The sequence below is a fragment of the Apaloderma vittatum genome, unplaced genomic scaffold, assembly GCF_000703405.1.
Source record: "Apaloderma vittatum isolate BGI_N311 unplaced genomic scaffold, ASM70340v1 scaffold13222, whole genome shotgun sequence".
In the NCBI taxonomy this organism is placed as follows: Eukaryota; Metazoa; Chordata; class Aves; order Trogoniformes; family Trogonidae; genus Apaloderma; species Apaloderma vittatum.
Window position 1 is genome coordinate 1 of NW_009704234.1, and position 22179 is coordinate 22179.

At 39.6% G+C, this 22179-nt stretch overlaps 1 protein-coding gene across 1 annotated transcript in view; it reads left to right on the forward strand.

Moving 5' to 3' along the window:
* The first annotated feature begins 63 nt into the window (after positions 1-63).
* Positions 64-22179, forward strand: part of TMEM164 (transmembrane protein 164) — a 30094-nt gene continuing 7978 nt past the window's right edge. Inside the window, exons 1-3 of the mRNA XM_009864980.1 lie at positions 64-528; positions 14374-14423; positions 15353-15419. Coding sequence (XP_009863282.1) covers positions 64-528; positions 14374-14423; positions 15353-15419 — 582 coding nt within the window. The remainder of the gene's footprint in view (positions 529-14373; positions 14424-15352; positions 15420-22179) is intronic.

Sequence of the window (22179 nt, forward strand, 5' to 3'; positions counted from 1 at the left end):
ATTAGCCTCGCCCTGAGCTGCTCGGGCAGGAAGGGGACTCTAGAGGGGCCGTCCTTGCGTTTCATGTTTCGTCAGCCCGACAGCATTTTGGCTTTGGTTCCACCTTGCTCCCGCCTGCTCCTGGACGGTGTCGAGGAGGAGAAGAGGTGCTGTCCCGCCATGTCTCGTTACAGCCTCCATAATCTGCTGGACTGGATGTACGGGGGTGTGGACCCCAGCTTTGCTGGCAACGGAGGGCCGGAGTGCGCGGCCTTCCTCTCCGGGCAGCAGCGCTTGCTGGAGAGTTTGGTGTTCCTCACCATCGGGGTCGTGGAGATCCTTCTGTCCCTGTGGAAGCTCAGGCAGCTGCATTTCAGGGAGCTGGAGGGTCACCTGCTGGAGCAGCCCCAGCCGAGGCAGGAGAGCCTGGGCAAGAATGTGCTGCTGGTCGTGCTCTGCCTCATCTTCGGGCTGGAGGTGGGCTTCAAGTTTGCCACCAGGACTGTCATCTACCTCCTGAATCCCTGCCATGTGGTCACTATGATGCAGGTAAGTTTGCTTTAGTTTTTAGACTTGCAAAGCAGTGTTTTCCCCCATGGTTGGTTCGGGGACCAACGGTGCATAGCAAAAATACAAATGCCGAGAATTTGTATAAACATTTTAAAACTTAGTTTTTAATCAGCTGAATTGAAATCTGTAAAAAAACTCAAACAACCCAAGTTAACCAAAAAGGATAAAATTGTGGCTGTGACTGATGTCCAGATCCGTGGTTGAAAATGCAAACAATTCAGCCTCATTCACGAATTGCTTTCACCTGATCCTTCCTTCGGAAATAGAAAAATGCTGTTTCCACTGACAGCAATGGTAAAATTTGCACCAAATTTATTGAAAACAAGGTTATTGATAAGGTGGGCTGTGTAATTTACACGCAGCATTTTCAAGCAAGTGACTTTTCAGGGTTTGAATGTGTTTTGTGGAGGTGTCGAAGAAACAAATTACTCTATTTCGTGCAGACAATGTTGGCTTAACATTTCTGATTTTAGAAGCTGAATATTAAGGAAATAAGTGTTACCTGTGTCTCATACATGGAGTAGTGAACAAACCAATCTGGCTTAATACCTGTGGATAAGCTATGTGCTTTAATGACTCATGGCTTGGTTGTTGGTGCATGATAATGTGTAATTTGTGTGGCTTCCAGAAAAATAGAAACATTCATAAACTGCAATATCTAAAGCTTACCAGCTGTTTTTGACAATAGTCTTGTGCGTGTACTTAACTGCTGGTTTCACTGAGCTCGGTAAGGAGCGTGGGATGTGTCCGAAATAATGATTTCATTTAGTTTTGGTGATATTGTACCCTCGACACTGGGCAACTTAAAATTTAAGCTCAAGAATTAATAGAAGAATGTCAAAAGCTGCCGTGATAACAATATCTAAGATCAGTAACAGATGAAAATCAGACCAATGTCATTTTTCGTCTCTCAGTTGTTTCATTCCTGGAGAGCATACTCTAACAGGAATGGAAACATCTTTTCAGGTTGTAGCAGAAGTTTTTGGGTGATGGGTATTATTTCAGAAGGGGGAAAAAAACCAGGCTCTTAGAGCAATATTCAAGGCCTTTACAACAATCAACTTACAGTTCCAGAATGTAATTATTAGGTTATGTAAATTCCTAGGCGGTGATGCAATGTTAGCTCAGTATTTTACACCACAGGATACTTGTTTCCTGCGAAGTGGTAGCAATTGCTGTGTAATCAATTAGTCATTATTGGTAATGAAGGGGAAAGTGGAAGGTGTGCAAGAGCTGTAGAAATTAAAATGCTATAGCCACGTTCCATTTCTTGGCAATGCTCCGTGTTTACTGGAAAACTTTCCTAGGAATCCTCTGGGGAGAAGGTGAGACTGTGTTACCGTTATGATTTGAAACTTTAATTGCCTTGATAATGGAATTCTAATACAATGTTAGGATAAGCATTCAGCAAAAGTTAATGGTTCTACATCAATGGGGGAGCTGGCATTGTTTACCTCATTCATTAGTGCTCTCTCACAGGTAGTCACTCATGGGCAGTTCTTAACTGCTTTTTGACCAATTGTGAAGCTTTTTAATAATCCCATGTTAATTACAAATTATGAGCACTTGTGAAATTGAGAAGATGGGTCGGCAAAATTCAGAAGTCGTGCCTCTTCCTCCTCGAGCAGGTGCGTTAGAAATAGGCCTGGGCTTAACAGCTTGAGAACAGAATGAGAACAGCTGCAAACCCACCAGCTTTCAGCAGAGGGAACAGGTTAGATACACAGCCGGTCAGTGACCTCTGTCTTCAGAAGAGTGATACGTGGTCACTGGAATCTTGCAGGCATTGGTTTTTTTGGCCTGAATTTGCGGAGGGCAACAGGTTGGTAAGAGGAAACAGAGGAAAACAAAATTTGTCTTCCACTTCTGTTCTTGCAGTAGTTTGTACATAATCCTGCTGCTGTGCCTAAAGGTTAGGGTGAGCAAAGTGGGATGAAGAGATGAAATGTGCTGTAACAATCAGGATCACTTCAAAAGGAAGCCAACAGTAGCAGTTGGTAAAGGTTTCTTTCACTCAGTTTGTGTTTTCCTTAGCTGAGAGTGTTTCACCTCAGAGTAACAAAGGCTCTGGGCTCTGAGCCAAAGTATTTGGAACTGGAAATTATCCTTCAATTTTGCTCTGTATAAAAGCAGAACTCCTGCTTTTAAAATACCTAAGAAATCACAAAATGATTTGGGAATTACATCTGTGCCGCGTTTGGGCAAACAAAACTGTGTAATATAAGGGATAGCGAGTTCTACAAATGAGTCTGTTTTGACCAGGTGTCTGATCTCTGCGTATACCACCAAGCTGTGTTCCGATCAAATCGTTTTTGTAAGCGGGAAGAACTATTTTAGATGTGGTGTAACAATGGTAGGGTGCAGTGCTGAGAAGGTCCTGTCTGACCTTAATGATGATGTGATTATTTTTTTTCTTTCTTAAATTTGAGTTTATATGTTTGTGAGTTGATTCTTGAGGCTGACAGTTTTAATTTTGGTTTCTGAAGGCTAGGACTGATCACTTTGTACAAATTAGAAGTGTGTGAAAGTTTCTTGAAACCTTGTTTAGGGAAATGGCAGAAACATGACTGTAATCTAATCCTAAAATGATATGTACAGCTAGTCCTTCTCTTAAGATGTTGTAAATTGTCAGCTTCCTTGATTTTAAGATGCCAATGACTTCTTCCAGAATTACTACACCTAAGATAGTTAAGGACCAACATTTGTCTGGAGAAAAGAGAATGTTTTTGTTGGAAGCACCTGCATAGATGGTTCTTTCAAACAGTGATCTCTTCAGGCAATGAGAAGTAAACTAACAGGGAAGTGATATGTGGAAAAAAAGGCATGGGAAGGAAATCTAGGAGAGTCCAGTTTTGTCCAGTGATCTTGAGCTGATGTTTGCATAACTGAAATCAGTGCTAAGTGCATCTGCAGATCAGTAATACCAAATCCTGTGTTCATGACTTCCAGTTTTAGCTTCATTAGAGACCTGGATCCTTTCTGTTGTCTGCAAAAAAAGGCTACTGTGTTTTTGGAAACAATGAGCTGGTTTTGGAACTTACATAATAAATGTAGCTTGACTGAATTCTGCCTCACTTGGGAGTGTGTCCCAACAAATAACTAATTATGTCCCCCTCTCTTCCTCCTTCCTTGCTTTTTTTTCTTTTTAAACCTTGGAGAAAATTTGATTATGTGGTCAAATGTGATTTTTTTTTTTTAAGTGTGAATCTGGATTTGTGGACGCTGCTCCTAAATGCTATGTAGTATTTAGAGGAATTTGGTTGAATCGTATGTTTTTCTATATTCTGTGTCTTCAAAACTCAGGATACATCTCTTAAAGCTGATTTCTAGAGGGGAGATTCATCATAGTGTGTGTTGAAAAAGGGCAGGTGAAGAACAATTAAAACACTGGTATTTCTTGCCAAAGAGTGCATTTTATGGCTCGAAAGATGATAACAGCTCAAGGGGCATAGATACAAAGTGACAGATCATGAGATAAATCCTCATTTGCTTTCTACTGGGTCTGGGATGCTCCAGAACAATTAGTTTAGCTTTCAAAAAATCCATGGTTTCTTGTCTAGTTTAATCTGCCTCTGGTTCTAATAATGGTAATTTTTTCTTAATTTTTACAGTTAAACATAATCATTGTTTAAAATTAAAAAACACTGTCAACTGGCATTTAGAGGCTTTAACTGATGCCGTAATTAATGTAATAATTACTTACTGAGCTGAAGAAAAGCTTTTCCGTGATAATTTTAACACTGTCTATATAGCTTGTTTCATCATTTTGCCTATTTCTAGCAAGTCCCAGCGTATAGTAGAGAAATTGAAAAATATTAGTGTGGTACACGGCTTCTTACTCAAATAATATCAATTTTAGTTTAGTATAAAAAATAGGAAGTGTGTCTTAAGTCTGTGAATCGCGGTTTTCTTTGTGTGAAGAGATTACAGTTCAGCCACTTCAATTTAGACAAGATTTGGCCAGTAGGTGCTTTATCGTGAGCTGAAAATGTCCGTACTTTAGTCAAGGTGATGAGGATCGTGGTAGTATGTGGTGCTGCCAATTCTAGCTGAGGAACTGGAGTTTAAAGCTCTAGGTTAAGCCTTTGTTTTGAAGTTGCTAGAATTTGGAAATACCTGCTGTGCTTGAGGATAGAATGAGTACTCTGGTAATTCTCTCTGTTATTCTGTATATCCTTAGGAGAAAAGAATATTAAGAGTGGAGAATTGACAAGAAGTCATCTTGCTCTCTAAAGAGGAGCAGGAATTGTGTGATTGGGAATCCTAGATGAAGATGCTTAACTTTCTCTTGCTCCAAATATTTACACTGAGAGTTATTATCTAAAGGCCATTAGATGAATAGTTATGTAATCAGATATTAGTTTATTTTGATGAAATCGTAGATTTAAAGCAAATATTAGTCCAAGTCTAACATATGTAGTTTAAACACGTTTTATGGAGAAACAGGCCCTTTTTTGTTTCCTTTTCTTCTGTTTAGTTTTTTTTTCCTGTTAGAATTGAGCTGTTAGTTATTTCAGTGTATTATCCAATATTGTAGTGTATCACTGTTGACTGTAATACATTTCTAGATTGGGGTTTTTTTAACCTATTTATCAGTTTCATGCACCATTCCTTGTAGCTAGCAGCTTAACCTGATGTTTCTGGAATCGCTGCCTGAGCCTTCAGGAACTTCAGTGGAATGGTGGACTAAATCAAATTGGCCACCTTATTCTGGGGACTGGCATGACTTTTGTCTAATATTTTCTGTTCTAAACCCCTCCTCTTTGTTGTCTTATGTGCACTGTGTAGTGGTTTGCCTCTGGCTGGAGGCCAGGTGCCCACCACAGACACTTTATCTCTCCCTTCTCAACCAGTCAGGAGGGAGAAAATAAAACGAAAGGCTTGTGGGTTGAGGTAAGGACAGGGAGATCACTTGACAGTTACTGTCACGGGCAAAACAGACTTAACTTTGGGAAATTGAATTTATTACAAATCAAATTACAGAAGGGCAATGAGAAATAAGACCAAATCTTAAAAAATAACACCTTCCCCCCCATCCCTCCCCTCTTCCTGGGCTTAACGTTGCTCCTGATTTCTCTGCCTCCTCTCCCTGAGCAGTGCAGGGGCACAGGGAATGGGGATTGTCGTCAGTTCATTAGATGTTGTCTCTGCTGCTCCTTCTTCCTGAGAGGCAGGACTCCCAGCTTCCCCTGCTCCAGTGTGGGTCACTCTCACAGGCGACCATTCTTTACCAGGTCTTTCCCACGAGAGACAGCTCTTCACAAACTGGCCCTTTCAGTGGTGCCTGCCTTCAGAAACAGATGGTTCCACTGTGAGTCCCCTGTGGGGTCACAGCTCCTGCCAGCAAACCTGCTCCGGTGCGGGCTCCTCTTTCCACAGGTCTGCAGGTCCTGCCGGGAGAGCCTCCTTCAGCACGGCCTTCCCCTGGCCTCCCGGGCTTCTCTGCTCCAGCTTGGCATCCTCCACAGGCTACAGGCGGCCAGTGTGCCACACCACGCTCTGCTCCACGGCTCGGCGGCATCTCCGCTGCCCCTCACTTCTTCGCTGACCGTGGTGTCTTCACATGTTCTCCCTCCTCTCTCTGTCTCTCCAAGTGCTGTAGATTTATTCCCCCCTCCTTCTGAAACATGTCATCACAGAGATGTTGCCACCGTCACCGACAGGCTCAGCACTGGCCAGCGGTGGATTCTGTCTTTGGAGCTGGCTGCTGTTGGTTCCATGGGACGTGGAGAAGCTTCTGGCTGCTCCTCACAGAAGTCACCCCGCTGCTGAAACCTGGCCACACAACCCCGATACACGCTGCTGTAAATATTTTCTCTCCTAGTCACAGAGGATGAGTTTTGCTGCAGTGGTTGTACCTCAGCCACATCCACTGAAGCAATCTGAACTGTGTTGGTGCTCACCCAGAACAAGTTCTGTACCACGTGTTTGAAACCTGTGAGGAGTGTAATGGGCCTCGTGTTTCTTGTGACACTTCCTCAGGGCTTTGGATAGATATGGTAGGGGGTTACATTTATTCAGATGGCCAAGTAATTAATGTCAAGTGAATTTAATTGTTTATATTTTGATCGTTATTGAAATGCCAGCCTAAATGGTCGGGAGTATGATGTTATGCTTTAGCTTTCTATGCTTTGTGCTACTGTTTCTGTGCTTTTGGGAGCAAATTGCCCGTAATAATAAAGCTATTCAACATTTATTATCCTGCTGTTTTTAAAGATTACGCATTTTTATTGTAAAATCCACAAATTGAGGAATTGCGAACTGTGACAAGACAAAGGGATTGGTAACTTGAGGCAGAGTAGAGCAGGGCTTTTCTACAATGATTTTCCTTCCGTGAGAAACTGTTCAGAAATGCCATGTTTGGGGGGGAAAACTAACAAAAATGGACACATATGAATATGCATGAGAATGTAACTGTGAACCCATGCAAGCTTTCACAGTGTCATTGACAGATGCAAATGCAAGTTAATTTAAATTCAGTGCAAATTAAATTTTCTTAAGTCAGGCTCTTTAGTGAGTTTTTTCTTAAATTCAGCATTTTTTTCTTTTACGGCTGGATAAGTTTTTGATTGTCAGGTTTTCCTAAAGCATAAGCTAGGAATGGGGAATGAAGTAACCCCCTGCTAGTGAAGGACTGGTGCAGGCAGTGATTAGAGAAAAAGGAAGAAAAATGACCTTGGTGACACTTTGCCTCTGAAATACTAATTCCTAGGATGTGATGAGTAATGCTATTGCACACATAGGAGGGTGTGAGTCTTACGTTAATAATTGATCCTAAGATAGGAGAAGTCTAGAAATGTTTCACCTAAGATGCTAAAAGGGAAGAAGGTGAGTTGCAGGTTTGTCCAGCAAACAAACTAAGCCTGTGGAAGGAGACACTAATCTAGAATGTCCCTATGAACATATAGACATTAGGTTGTAGAGGATGGAAACACTGAACCTGCTACACTCCTCATTCCTGGGTAGAACTGGGAAGCCGGAAGGAGGAATGGGCAGCTTAAGTTCCCAGATTCTGTTTTTTACAACACAGAAACTACTTTCACTGTATTATTACTTAATGCTCTGCCAGCAGTGTTGCTTTGAGTCGTGAGTATTCTTAATGCTAGATTAACAATTTCACAGGACACGTTAATTAATCCCTGGACTTGTCTGACAGCTGCAGTGAGGCAGCTGTGATTTTTATGCCGAAATATTAAATACATTCAACTTGCTGCTATTTAGTTATGAGAATGTAACATCTTCTGATCTCTGTCCTCTTTTCAGATTTGACAAACCACAGTTACTGTATGTTAATTTTAAAAAAATGACGTTTTAGAAGGCAAACCGATGGCTTTTAAGTGGCAGGTCTGTGCTGAATTGGTAGTTCGTACAAAAGTAGTGGACATCTAACATGTCTAGATGCTGAGTCCAAGATGTATGATGGAGTTGTTAAACCATTGCTTTCTGATAAGTGATAGGGTGATTGTTTTGAACTTCCTTAAACAATTAATTCTAATTAACAAAATCTACATATTTTAAATTATCCATCTGCTTGAATGTTCATTGCCTTGTGTTTTGCCATTGTGGGGGAGAATGGATAGTTTTCACATGTATAGTAAAATACACTTAAATTTACCATTGTATCGTAGCCTTTTAAATGTGTTTAATCTCCTCTGCTGTGGAGGGTACTTTGATACACCTAAGAAAGGGTGCGAATTTTTATTTCAGTGCAGATTGACTAAAGCTTGTGTGTCTCTCTCTTTTTCTCTTTTTTATTTTCTCCTTTATTTTCCCCCCTCTTTTTTTTTCAATTTTGGAATAATCTAGTTCCCATTAATTTCTCACATTGCTCTGAATATTGCAAGCAGAAATTAAATTCCAACCTCTTGAAGTTCTTGTTTTGAAACAGTGTACTAAACCAATCCATTTATGATATGGCTAAGTGATCACGACTGGAATGTTTGAAAAGAAAGACATGTTTCCAGTCTGCTGCAATGAGATACTAAACCAAACAGGCGGCTCGGGCACAGACAAGCTGCTGTTTTGCAAGTAAACGAAATCTGTGCTGCATATGTGAGAGGCAGTGGTTTTGCTTGTAGGGTGCTTCGCTATCTTCTGCCAGGAGTGACTCCAGCCAGACACCTGTAAGCGTTTCTGTCGATATTGTGTGGCTTTTTGTGATGTTCCATCTGGAACGGTCAACCTTTTGAATCGTCCTCTTTGGTCTTTTTAACGGGTTTGTGATCAACCAAGGTGATCTTTGTGTTATGCGTGTTTCTGTCTCGGCAGGGCTGTGACTGTTAGAAGCAAAAAAGCCTTTTGTGACAAGTGCTGACTGCTCTCTCTGCTTCCGCGTACTAACTGAAAAATACTGTCATTAAGAGCTCCCATCAGAAGTATTTTAGGTATAATATTTTGTAGAAAAAAAAGCCTTTCGTGACGTGTTGACTGCTCTCTCTGCTTCCGGGTACTAACTGAAAAATGTCATTAAGAGCTCCCGTCAGAAGTATTTTAGGTATAATATTTTGTAGAGATTTGGATTGTTTTGGAATGAAACTACCTGGACATCCAGCCAAAAAACCACCGTGAAAATCAGTGAGCTCTGCCTATTTAGAGTGCTCATGGAGGGAGGCAGGGACTAGAGTGGTATCCACTAGTGGTGGAGTGTGGCATGCTTACGTGTCAAAGAAACTGAGAAATACAGACAAATGAGGAAATTTGCAGCTGAGAGAAATTCTGTGGTGATGGTCTCAAAGCTGTTGGCACCTGTAACATAAAATATATACAGTATTTCCCTATATATAACTAGCGTGTACCACAGCCTCTCACTTTAGGCGTTTAATCTGTTTTTAGGATCTCTGGTTTAGGTAGGTCATGGCATATAATGACAGATGGGGGTAAAATGTTTGCATGTATTTTAGTATAGTAGACTTTAACTACTATAGGTAGTAACTCATTACTTGTGACTGTGTGTTGAAGTTTTGAGTTTTGCTATATCTGAGTGTGTTGGGGTTGTAATAAGGCAGATTTAGGAAAATCTGCACATTAGTTAACACAGCGCATTGACAGTAGGAAATTGGATTGGATTAAAGGGAGCTCATCTTTAAGTTACTTTTGGTTCTTTTTGGTTTCATGATGTTGCAGTCTTTTGTGGATTTTGGGGTGTTTATTTCAGTATTGGATTTTTTTTCCCTAGTTCTGAAATTTGGATACCTGTTTCTGTTGTGTTTTGTCACTGGAAAACTGGCTATAATCAACAAAACCTAACTTGCTGCAAAGTATCAGCTTCTTTTGGTTGATGCTTAGTCTTTTTGATACCGAGTTTAACTTTAACCTAGAAGACACTATCGCAAGGTCAATGAGTAATGTTTTTTGTAAATTCTGATTTCTAAAAATTGGATTTTTGAAAAACAATTGGTGTTTTCCCACTTACCCGGTTCCTCTTTAACAGTAGTGTTTCCTTTGTTTGGCTATCCTTTCTTTTAGTGATTAAAAAGCCTGTGAACTTAACAGGGATTGGGGAGGGCCAATGTAATACTTTAGTAGAAAGCAATAGGTAGATACAAAGAAGTTTTCTGAATAAACTGATGCAACACTACCTTCTTGTTGTCTTTTGGAATAGTCCTTTTACACACAGGTCCTTCTGCCTGCTACATTGGCGTGAATGAGTAACGCAAGCAGATTTAAGGAAGTAACAATCTCTCAAATTTAATGAACTCAAAAGGTACTTCCTGGGGACTCCATCAAACAATGACCGGGTCATACATGTATTACTACAGGCAGAAAAATACCATCCTTTTCCTTCTGCTTTCCACTCTATCCCTGACCTCTAGATACCGTTTGGAGCTTTCTCTTCTTCTTAGTGAATGATTGGAAGAAGGAATGTGGAAGACTTGATTTGCAGCCTAGTCTGAAGTTACTTCAGGACAGCCATGAGTTGAGTCTCTTTTTAAGATCTTATCTCAGCGAAGGAGTAGTTGAGCAGTGCAATCCTGTACGTTAACAATCTGCAAATGGGAACAGCCCTGCTGATCATCACATGTTGTGGTGTGACCTTTGTATCTGGGCTTGTGCAGGGGAGCGCTGGCCGTGCGCTTCTTCATGCCAGAAATTATTTCCCCTGGGGACGGACAATGATATTTATGGTCTTGCAGAGCAGCTCCGAAGCATATTGACAGACTTTCTGACTTTTGTTTTCATCTGTGTCCTCAAAGTTGAAGTGAACTTCAGCTTGCAGGTTGACCGGTGTTATGAGCTTCTTTGCAATTTATTGCCTGAGAAAAATTGTTGTATTTCCTGGTCCTGTGCTGGTGAAAAAGACTTGGTCTTCCTGACTCACAATACTGGCCCCACCTAGGACTTGTTATCTCTACATTTCCTCAAGACTACTCATGATTTTGTACCTTCATTTCCTCTCACTCTCGTTACCCTGTACTCTTTTACAGATTGAAGAGTCTTAATATATTAAATCAATTCATCTAAGGGAAGATGTTCTATACTTTTTGATCTTGTTGACCTCTGTAACCCTTTTCTAAACCTGCTTTTTTTTTTTTTTTCTTTTTTGAGAGAGAGGTTAAAGGGGAAGAGAATGATCAGAACTGTACCCAGAATTCAGCCTATCAGACAATGTATATTTTTAGGGCTTATTTTTTCCCCTCCTGAAATAGTTACTTTCACATTTTGGATTCCTGGTTAGTTCTTTTGTCCGTCTTTTCATTTGTGATGTGAAAACGTTAACAAGTAGCAGATCTGACAGAATAAGGAGGGACATTTAAGTTGTTCCTGGATTGAAAGTTGAGTTATTCTGCCTTGAACATACTTCAGGGCTGCCCTGTTTCCACCAGGGCTGCTGTGCCAGAGAAGGGGGCTGACATCTGTGCGAGCCTGAGTGTGTAAAACCAAGAGAGTTCCAGCCGGCAAACGGAGGCTGGGAACTCTTCACAGCCGTGCCGCTAATTTAATATGACATTGTTTGGGTTATAAAACAGAGCTGGTTCTTCCTGCAAGGCAAAGGATTTTATTTCCAGTGTGACAGTGAAATGTAATATGATTACGGGTAAGTATGTGAACACTTGTGTTAGAGCTTGTGAGCTCGTCTGCTGCAAACTAGATATTTTAATGCTGCTAATTACTCTGAGCTGAATGATGATACTTTTTATAATGTTGGAATCTACTCCGTGATACGGTTCTTGGAAAATCAGATATGAGGGTGTCTCGTAAAACATTTAAGGAGGCTAGGTTTATTTATCACAGAAAATACATACTTAGAGAGAAACTGCCTGATATTGAACTGCTAAAGCTGAAGCATTTTAAGATTGCTTCCCATTATCCTAAAGTTTTAACGTAAACATCCTAGTTATGATTTCTCTGCTGTCATAAAATCAGGCTTATTTTCTGAAAGATCCTTTGTAACAGAGGCTTGCATGCTTAAAAATATTAAATATTATTTTTCCCTTATCAATTCCTCAAACTGTTTCTTCCCGTAGAATTGGTGTAAAAATAAGCAGCTGTGAATCTTGTTCTCTTCTTTGCCTGTCTCCATGGTAGTGAAGTATTTTAAGTTGGTCTGTCCATCCTGATTCTTGTAACTCTGCCAGCCTTTTTTAATACTAGCTATTTTTTATCCTCAGTGGAGAGATTCAGACAGTGTACAGACTTATATTGTAGTTTTTGCTCTACCATGTGATAGTTGAGTGCGCTGCGGTGTGTTGGAAAAAGAAATGACTGGTGTAATTAAGGCTGATTTCTGATCTGATTATTTTATGCATAGAGAGAAAAAGGTTAATCCCGTGGGGTTTAATACATAGGAGATACACAGATTTTTTTTATTATTATTATTTTTCTATTTAAGAAGAGAGTTTCTTCTGTGAAGGTATGAACTGCGCTTCAAAAGTAATATGTATCTCCTGTCAGATTTAAGGAAATCCTGAAATAACCTGAATTTAAAACTCTGGATGAGCTAGTGAGACTATAGATCATATCTCCTTTTTCTAACATACAACATGGGCTGTTTAAAAAATTTGACTAATACATGCAAGTGGCATGGGAAAAAAATAGTTATTGTAAGAGACCTGTATTTATGGTCTGCAAAGAAGGGAAAATACAGTCCACAATTCGAGAACTTTAGTAGAAAAGTTTATTGCAAAAATATGCAATGGTGGAATAGTGAAGCGTAGTAAGTGCTGGATACTTTTCCCAGCAGCCATATAGGTTTTATGTGCATGGTGGTATATGGACCTCTCACGATTTTTCTGGCATATATTTTTTTCCTTAGCACACACACAAAAAATCCATTATCTGTTGTCATCATGAATCAGTTATGTTTTCCTTCTCTTTAACTTGCACTGATGAGTTCAAATTACTTGCTTTTTAAATAAAAGACTTCAGAGAAACTCTGGATTTTAACAGCGTTCACTAAAACCCCCACATTTTGAGGTACGTTCCGGTTAATTTAATTGCTGCCTCTCTCTTGCTGTGCCTTTATTAGAGTTCTGAATGACTTAGGAAATACAGTTTGTGTGTGTGCATGTTTTAAACTTGTATTGAGACTGACTGGAATTAAACATACAAGTAAGTGCATCAGAGGAGAGAAAAAAAGGGTGCATATTAATAACCTCAGTTGGAAATAAAATATTTGGAATTTGTGCATTTGTTTGTATAGTAATGACAGCAAACTGTTACATAAGGGCTGTACTATGATCAGGCTTCAGCATTTCTACTGTTGGTGCAGCGAGTACATGATCTGGTGGTAATTAATTTGAATATACATCAGAGGCCTCTTCCCAGCCCTGCAACACTTCAAAGAAACATGTTTGGTGAATTGTCCAGTCTCACTTGTCCATAAAGCAGACATATTCGCCGAATGTTCTCACTTGAAGTGATGATAATTTGTTTTGTGGGTTGGCAGTGAAATAATCTACTGTGAATTTATTTTAGCAAAAGCAATAAAAAGTGTGATTTTTTTTTTTTTTAAATGCTTCTTAGGCAGTAGGGCAAAGTCTCTTTTCCTATAAAAAACTCCTACAAAAGTAGGATTTTTATCACTAAACACTCAGGTAGTAATCTCTTCATATCCAAAATAAAACTTGCTGACGCACTGCTTTCTAAGTTCAAGTGAGGTTTGGACAGCAGTATCAAAAGATGATGGTTATCATCTAAATTTAGATGGGGCATTGTGTAAATCAAGGATACTTAATTACAGAAAAATTACAAATTGAGTCCTATTTGTGGTAGGAGTATGATCTGTAAAAAAAAATAAACAGGCTGCTCCAATGATATTCAGATCTTTGGGCCTTTGAAACAGCTAGGTAATAATTGGTGACATTTTTACAGTCCTGCAAAGTTTATTGATTTGAAGATGACTACTGAGTTTGTGTGGTAGCCTAATTTTGGGAAATATTCAGAGGCTTTCAGAGACAGCCATCTCGCATGAGATCTTCAAGAGCTGGGTCTGGCCCAGCAGAAGTGAAGGAAACTATTGTTGTAAGTGCCTGATCTTTAGTACAGCAGGGACATTAGCGTGGCTGAGCACTAAAGGAGCCGCTGTCATAAAATAATTGGTCATGCGTAATCTTCTCTGGGAGACCTTTTATAATGACAATATTAAACAGGCTAGAATTTGACTCGTTTCTTAGGCACTAGCAGAAGAAGATGCTGTTCATACTGATTAGCAAGACCCTTTATATCTAGGCAGCCTTTTAATTTGTTCAAGATTTCTAGTCTTTTCTGCTGTAAAAGAGTTATTCTAGTTGGAAATTACTTTGACATACGGAACTGGGAAAGAAAGATAGAGAAAATAGAGTCTAAAAAAGATCATTAATTTGCATTTGTTTCTAAACATTCCAGATTTTTCTTCTTGCCTGTCCTCCGTGTCGGACTGCAATGATTCTCTTCAGGTAATGCCTCTTTCTTGCTGTATTTCTGTCTATTTGCAAGACGCATTTTGAAAGTTAATTACGGCTTGAGTCATAAAATATTAGGACATATACCCAGTTGGAAAGGCATATTGGCTGGATTGAAAAATGACACCTTGATAAGGGTCAGGGCTTAAATTCTGGGTGGTGAGCCACATACCCTTAGTTCTTTTGTGCTGGTGGTTTTGGCCTCGCTTACAACACAAATTAGCTCAGTAACAGGTGAGAATGCAGACATCTTTCTACAGATTATTGTATAGGCTTGTCTAATTTATGTGGCCTTGTACCTTTTTGTTATCCTCACTAAACATTGGTAACTGAACTTCATCGAAGGCCGTGTGTATGGTATGGGTCTAGTTTTAAAATTGTGGATATACGTTAAAATAGTAAAAGCAAATTCTTGCTGATGTGGTTTTTTCTCTAATGTACACAATGTTTTCTAAAATACTGTGTATTGTTACTTAGGAACCACAAGAGTTTCTGATGTGCAGGAGGCTCTAAGGGGCTTCTTCCAAATTCCTGAAGCTGTACTTTGAAGCTGTGCGTTTACAGAGTTGGACAAGATTAAAAACCTTTCTCCGATATGCTATTTTAGGCTCTGTAGGACAAATGAACAGGAAAAAGCCAACCATTTAGCAGCTTGCATCATGAGCAGGATTAACACAAATGGGCAGTTCAGGCTTTCTAGGAATCCAAAGCTCATTATAGAAAGCAGTCCTACTTTAGGAAATTATTTAAGTATGTATTTAAAGAGAGATATTTCTTGTCCTGGTTATTGCATTTCTCAGTTGCCTTGTTCAAATTGAGCTAAAAGGATTTCTTTCAAGTCTCTTGCTGTCTTTTGTTGAAGAGATACTACATTAAAATGCATGTTTCCATATGTAAAAATGACATCATATCTCTTTTCTAAGGTTGCAGATGCATATGCTGAATGGGGCCCTCTTGGCATTGCTGTTTCCTGTTGTTAATACACGCCTGGTGAGTGTCCTGTACTTCTGTTCCTTCTTCCTTAGGTATCTCTAAACGATTTTCTAAAAGACCTTTGCTTTGTTTGGCTTTTTAAAGTTCATTTTACCAGGCTGTAGCTTCCTGGTATGGGTGGCTACAATTGAGTCAAAATACCAATCCTGATGATATATATTTTTTATTTTTGGTGTGTTTATAAACCAATGTGGAAAGCTAACACTGCTGTATTCTAAGTGTCAGTGCCATCCTAGCCCTGAAATGTAGAGAAAACTTCATGGCTTTGAAAGAGGTTTTCACAGGTGAGTGTTGTGGCCTGTGGTCAAAATTCAGTCTGAGTTTTTTCAGACTATAAATGCAAGATTCCTTAGGCATGGAAAAATGCCAAATATTATTGGTTGCTGTCACCTTTTCTCCATCAAGATTAAGCATAGCAGGTGTTTTTTTCTTTCCAAGTTATAGAACTCCTGATTCCTGGACAAAAAATTAGCCTGTTGATGTCCCTAGTGAGATTCTTAAACCTATCGAGAGGTAGTCTAAGAAAAGTTATTCTGAGAGTGAGCCATGTGAAATACTTCTAACAATTATTTTGAAGAGCTATTATGCATGTTATATGTAGGGTGTGTATGTATGTGTATATGCCTAATGCTTGTTCGTTTTTTGTCATTTGACTTATAAATAACTGTAAGTAGATTTTTGCAAATATGACTGTGTAAGGGTTTACTTAAATTTTTCTGCTTATGTGTTTATGGTGTCTGGCTAGAATACTGGTATCAATATCCATACAGCATGTGAAATAATACTAATGCAATTGTTGTGGACTTCAGGCTGTGTTACAAATCTTGTTCGTGGCTGTCTTGACTTATTTGTAAAAATCTACTCTTACAGTTATTTATACGACTGTGTAAGGGTTTACTTAAATTTTTCTGCTTATGTGTTTATGGTGTCTGGCTAGAATACTGGTATCAATATCCATACAGCATGTGAAATAATACTAATGCAATTGTTGTGGACTTCAGGCTGTGTTACAAATCTTGTTCGTGGCTGTCTGTTTGCAAATCTTGACTGTCTTGAGTATAAAAATCTACATCTGTGGTGAACTTCATGGCTGATGTGCTTTGTTAATTGGCCGTGCTAGGAGCCAGGAGAGCTGAAAACTGATGGCTTTATTGTTGGCATGTACATGGTTTCTTTTTTCCCCTCTCTTTAAGACTATGAAACTTTGCATGGAGACACGGTTTAGTTACTAGAGGGAGGATAATACATCTGTAAGCTTTTGCGTGTTAAAAATCTTCCATAAAGCCTGACACATGTGCACAGGAGGCTGGTTCATCTCTCTCAGGTTTCAGTGGATTTAGTACTACAATAACCCTAGAGGTCTTTCCAGACTGACATTGCCTTTCCTAATCTGGTAACTATATGTGTTCTTTTCTATACCATAACAGCTTATGTGCAGTATGCAATTGTTTTATTAATTGTTTTATTACTGATGAAGGGCCGTCAAATGAATAAAGCAAGTGTCTTTTCCTAATGAGAACTCTCATTTTGTATTTTGAACTACCTAGTTTTTAAGTAAATGCAAACTTTAGCATAACAAAATGATTTTTCTAGGCAAGTTTTAAGGGTAAAATGTTGAAATATTTTAAAAATCATTAGCTTGTATTTACTTTGCCATTGTCATAGATCTCATTCATATTAGGGCAGTAGTGATTAAACAGGAAAAATACACACTGCTTATAGAATTCTTCCCTTTAATTAGGGATAGAGGAGCCAAAGGATAATGTCCAAGATCAAATATTTTTGGAATAAATACAGCTTAGGTTATTTTTGGCCTAACAGCTGCTTGCCAGCTGTTCTTTTTTCAGTGTTTCTGCTGGCACAAGATAATGTGGATGATGGTTTCTACATGAAAAATTTTTGATTCAGTCAAGAATGGTCTATGCTTCTAGTTTTTTATTTCTGCTTTATATTTTAAGATGTGTATTTTAGTGTGTACATTTCATACAAAAATTTTCTGTATTTAGTTACATCTGTGAACAGTTGTAATACATAGTGTATGGCACAAAGAATATGAAAAATCTGGCACCTAACCCAACTAATAATTTAGAGGTGTCCTCTAGAGCAGAGGGAGCTCTGAGGCTGGTAGGAACCGAGAGCAGGAGAGAGTCGCCTCCCATCGCTTCTAGATTTTTGTACCAAACGTATTGCTGTAAGCACCAAAAGAGCCTTGCCGTTACCTTTCCTAGTGTAAAATGTGCTTTATCCTTGTCAGTTCTTTCATGTACAGCCGGATGGTGTCTTGTCGAGGGTAGTTTTTGCTGTTTTCAGCTGACATTCTTCTAAAGCTCCCTCCTCCTTGTGGATTGCCTGTTACCTTCCAGGCAGCAGATGAGTGCTGTTGAGCTGCAGCCTCTTCTTGGAGAAGCCTGCTAAGGTTCAGCAGTTGTTACTAATTATGTTACTTAATACATTGTAAGTATTCTTTTTGTGTATATGATTCAATCCTGAATTATTCTGAAAAAAACCCAAATTTTTTGGAAACTTCTACCATAATTTGACACTTTGAGTTTTCTTGTAATGTAGCTGTTAATTAGAACATCAATATTTTCAAAACTATTATTAAATATTCATCTGTTGGCAGTGGAAATCGAGAGCTGATTTCTACTGCATTAAACTGCAGTAGAAAATTTCTACCTTCTGTTTTAACCTTGTGGTGTCGCTCTCACGTTGAAATTCTTGTTGGACTGTAATGGACACATTGGGATAGTGTTAAAAATGTAGCCAGATGATAACATGGGTCTATTCTGTTCTTTCCAAGAAAATACTTTCCTGCCTTGGTGTGATGCTGAGATGCCAATAATTAACAGTTCTGAGCAACAGATGCATCCACTTGTATTTATTTGGGAACTACATATTCCAGTTAATCACTACGTTACTTATGATATGCTAAAGGATTTAAATTTTGTGGATTGGAGTAGCCATTGGACAAAGACAAAACAGTTTGTTTCTTATTCAGTTAATGTTTTTGTGAGTTGTTACTACCTTTTCAGAAATGTTTTAATTTTCTCTCGTAAATTCATTCCTTTCTCGTGATGCACATCAGTCTTGGTTAGCATCAACGATTCACATGGAAAAACAAGGTAATCTTTTTATGACCCTCAAATAGAGAAAAAGGTGCTAAGGGAATTGGATTGTTAGGTGCCCAGGTGGGATTGTAGAAAGGTGTAAGAGGATATTTAGCAGTAGAAAGATTTCTTTTTACTGTGTGTTTATATTGTATTGGAATATACTGTAGGTCCTGATAACCCAGCTATGCCAATAAATTCCAGTAACTGCCACAAAAACTATCTACTATTTGGAGAATAACTATTTTTGTTTGAACTTTCATATTGCATTAATCAAATTTCAAAGGAAAATCTTTCTACTGGCTTAAAAGTAGGGTTTTTTCACAAGCCAATGTCCTGAAAATGTTGATATAGATAAAGTGAAAAACAGGACATGTCCCAGAGGTGTTGGACTTGCTGTCTCTGCTCACACAGCTGCGATGGTGCAGTTTTAATGTTTCTAGAAGCTGCTATAATCTATTATTAGAACTATTTGGCTTGAGAGGTACATATTCTAAACGTGCTTTAGGCACACAGTCATAACTCTGAACAGTGCACTCTGTGTAGAGCCCCTGTATTTCTGCTGACTGTGAAGGTAATAATTCACTGTATTAAACAGTTTGCCTGCAATGCCTGTATCTGCACAGCAAAATGGAATAGGCTCTGGTAGCACATTATGTCATTTAATCTAACTGACACAAGGAAAAACAAGGGAACAGTTGCACATTAGGGGCTGCTGAGAGATTATACTTTGTTTGCTGGGAGTGCTAAAGCCAAGGTTTCTGCATCTTTCGGCAGCTCTCTGCTGTGTGCGTTAAAATGGCACAGATGTGTAAGTGGAGTCCACAATCACGCTTTTATTTAGTGATGTAAACCTGCCTTCTGCTGGTGATAAGTAGTCCTAATATTATGTCTAGAGGAACTGGAAAAAATAGTATTCCTGAAATCGATATTTACTTCATTCCTGAATTTAGACTTGGCCTTACTGGGCCTGATTGTGGCCATTGCATCATGAATGTGAGTTGGTTTGTATAATCAAATGGAGCGACCGGCAGACAGTGGTGCCTCTTGATGAGACACAGTGAACATCAAATACGGTGCTAGTCATGTACTCAAGACATGGACAAAAGTCATAAAGTTTGCTAGACTTTGTGCTAGATGTGCTACAGAAAAGGCCAGAATCCAGGAGTCAAATTTCTTCTTTTTCTGCCATACTCTGCAGTCTTTGTAGAGGGTGATGGAGGGAGAACTCTTGCACAGCGCTTGAGCTGTGGTTGCATTCTAAGGCCAATGTATCAATACCTGGCAGAGAGGCACTACTTTCAGAGAACAGAGCAAGGTGGTACCTCCCAGCCCACTGACAGCCAAGAGTTGTGTCTGAGAGGATTCCAACTAGTTCTGCGTGCCATGCTTCTTCAGGGGCAAACTGTCATCTCCGTATCTGACTTTTGGGCTCAGTTTTACTACTGTTGAAGAGATTTTTCTAAACCTGAGTGGAAAGTGGAAAGGCCTGGTGGCTTCCTTAGCGCGTAGCTGGTTTATGTTAGGACATCAGACACCTGCCGGGAGGACTCTGACTCTGTGCTCAGACCTGGAAGGGTGAGCTCTCATCCTTTCTGATCCAGTTTCTCCTTTCCACAGCTTCACAAACCACGTCAGCAGCTGCTAGGAGCTTAGCTAGACTAGTAGAACTGTACGTAACTCACCTGTTCCCGGGCTGAAGGTCTGCTGCCTGCTCACATGCTGTCGGGGTGTGTCAGGTAACGTGGTACGTCTGAATCGGCATCACACCACACTGATGCAGGGGCTTCGAAGCGCATGCAGCTGCCTTGAGCCAAACTCTTCCTGGAAGACCGAAACACCACTACAAACTTCATTACAAAATGCGAACACTCTGAATATGTATTTCCAAAGTGTTTTGTTAGCATGTTTTGGCCTTATGTGTTAGAGGAGATGTATATGTTGGTGTTTGGTGTGTTCTCAAACAGACGTGATTTTATATCAATGTTAACACCTGTGAATGGATGAAGCAGATTTGCTTTGCCACAAGTAAGAATCTTTTGAAGAAGAAAAAGTTACTATTTTGAGTAACACAGCAGCCTGTCCTCTGTGTTCATTTATGCTATTAAGGAAGTCTAGAATATGTTAGCAGAAGAAATAGGTAATTTTTCTTTTTATCTTGTACCATTAGTTTTAAAATTCTGAATAAGGAAAACAAGATGAAGTGCAGGAAGAGTGATGCCGGCAGCTGGTAAGGGAGACGAGAATCTAGCACCAGATAAACCGCAGCAAGTAAATTGACAATTAATATACAGGGTTCAGAATAAGTCTGTCTTGGTAACAAAAAGTGATTCTGAATCTTTTTGGGGATGGGTGTGGTTGAAGAGATGCACCAGGAAAATACTGCTCGTTAGAGTGGCTGCTGGGTTTCCACAGTGGCATCTGACAGGGGAGGACGAGTCTCTTGGAGTCTGTGAAGAGGGCTCCCTTTGGAGACTGTTGAAATCTGGATTTAAATACCTATGGCCTTCACAGGTGCCTATGGTCAAATATTAGTAGAGGGACCGACTCTATTTTAACTCACTTTGTTCAGTGTGTAAGTTTTGCTTTGACTTCTTGATTTCTCAGACTTTGCCACGTGCTGCAGTGCTGGCTTGTTTTCCCAAAGAGGTTCTTTAAGTCCTGGATTGATGGGTGATCCCTTTTACCTTGTTTTCACTTGCAGTTCCTCTTTGCCTATAAAGGTACCAATAGGCTGTTAGTGCTAAAACAATTCATAGGCAAGACCTTTAGAGCTAGGTGAGGCAGGTGCTCAGTACAGCTGTGTAGTTTACCTTTTGTGTTTGTTTTTTCTCTGTTTGTTACAGCCTGGCTGTGCAATTTGAGTGCTTGTGTGTACAGAAATTCTGCTCTTGCAGCACTATGCCAGGAAATGCACTTGCATAATCAGCCAGGCTTCAGGACAAGCAATCTTTTGTAGTGAAAAAAAGATGTTTTGTTTTACACACACAAAATATTGTCACTACTACTGCAGCAAAACAACTGTCACTCTGTTCTCAGAAGTGTCCTGAGCGTCACGTTTGTGTAACTGTACAACTCAGCGAGTGGAGAAGCCCTCGTGAACCCACAGATACTAAATAGAGAATGCTCCTTGGCAGGAGTGAGTGCCTCACATTGTGTGTTTCTGAAGTGAGCTTGTTCCAGCTGGGAGAGGTGCAGCTTTCTCTCCAGTTCAGAAAACTGCTTTAGCCTCTTTCAAATAATTTAGATTCCCTCACTCTGACCTCTGTGGCTTTCGGCAAGGCACAGCAGAAGAGATTCAGATTCAAGAAGCCTCAGCTTCTGTGAAGTTCTTGCTTTTGCACATTATTTCCTTGCCTAGTTTTATGTTTTGATACAAAATACTTGGAATAAAATAACCCAACAGATGGTACAGAAGACTTACTCAGTCTTCTGAGTGGTGTGAACGTCTTGGAGGTTGCAGTGAGGACACTGAGAGTCTTCAGTTTGGTGATGCCAGGACTAGAAGAATCCAGCTATTGGTTCAAAATAGGATATAAGCTGTTGATTCAAAATACAATATAAGTGTTGTTGAATTTAAAAGATGGCTATATTAATTACCAGCTAGTTTTGACTGCTATTTAGGACGGAAATCAAACTGTTTCAACTCT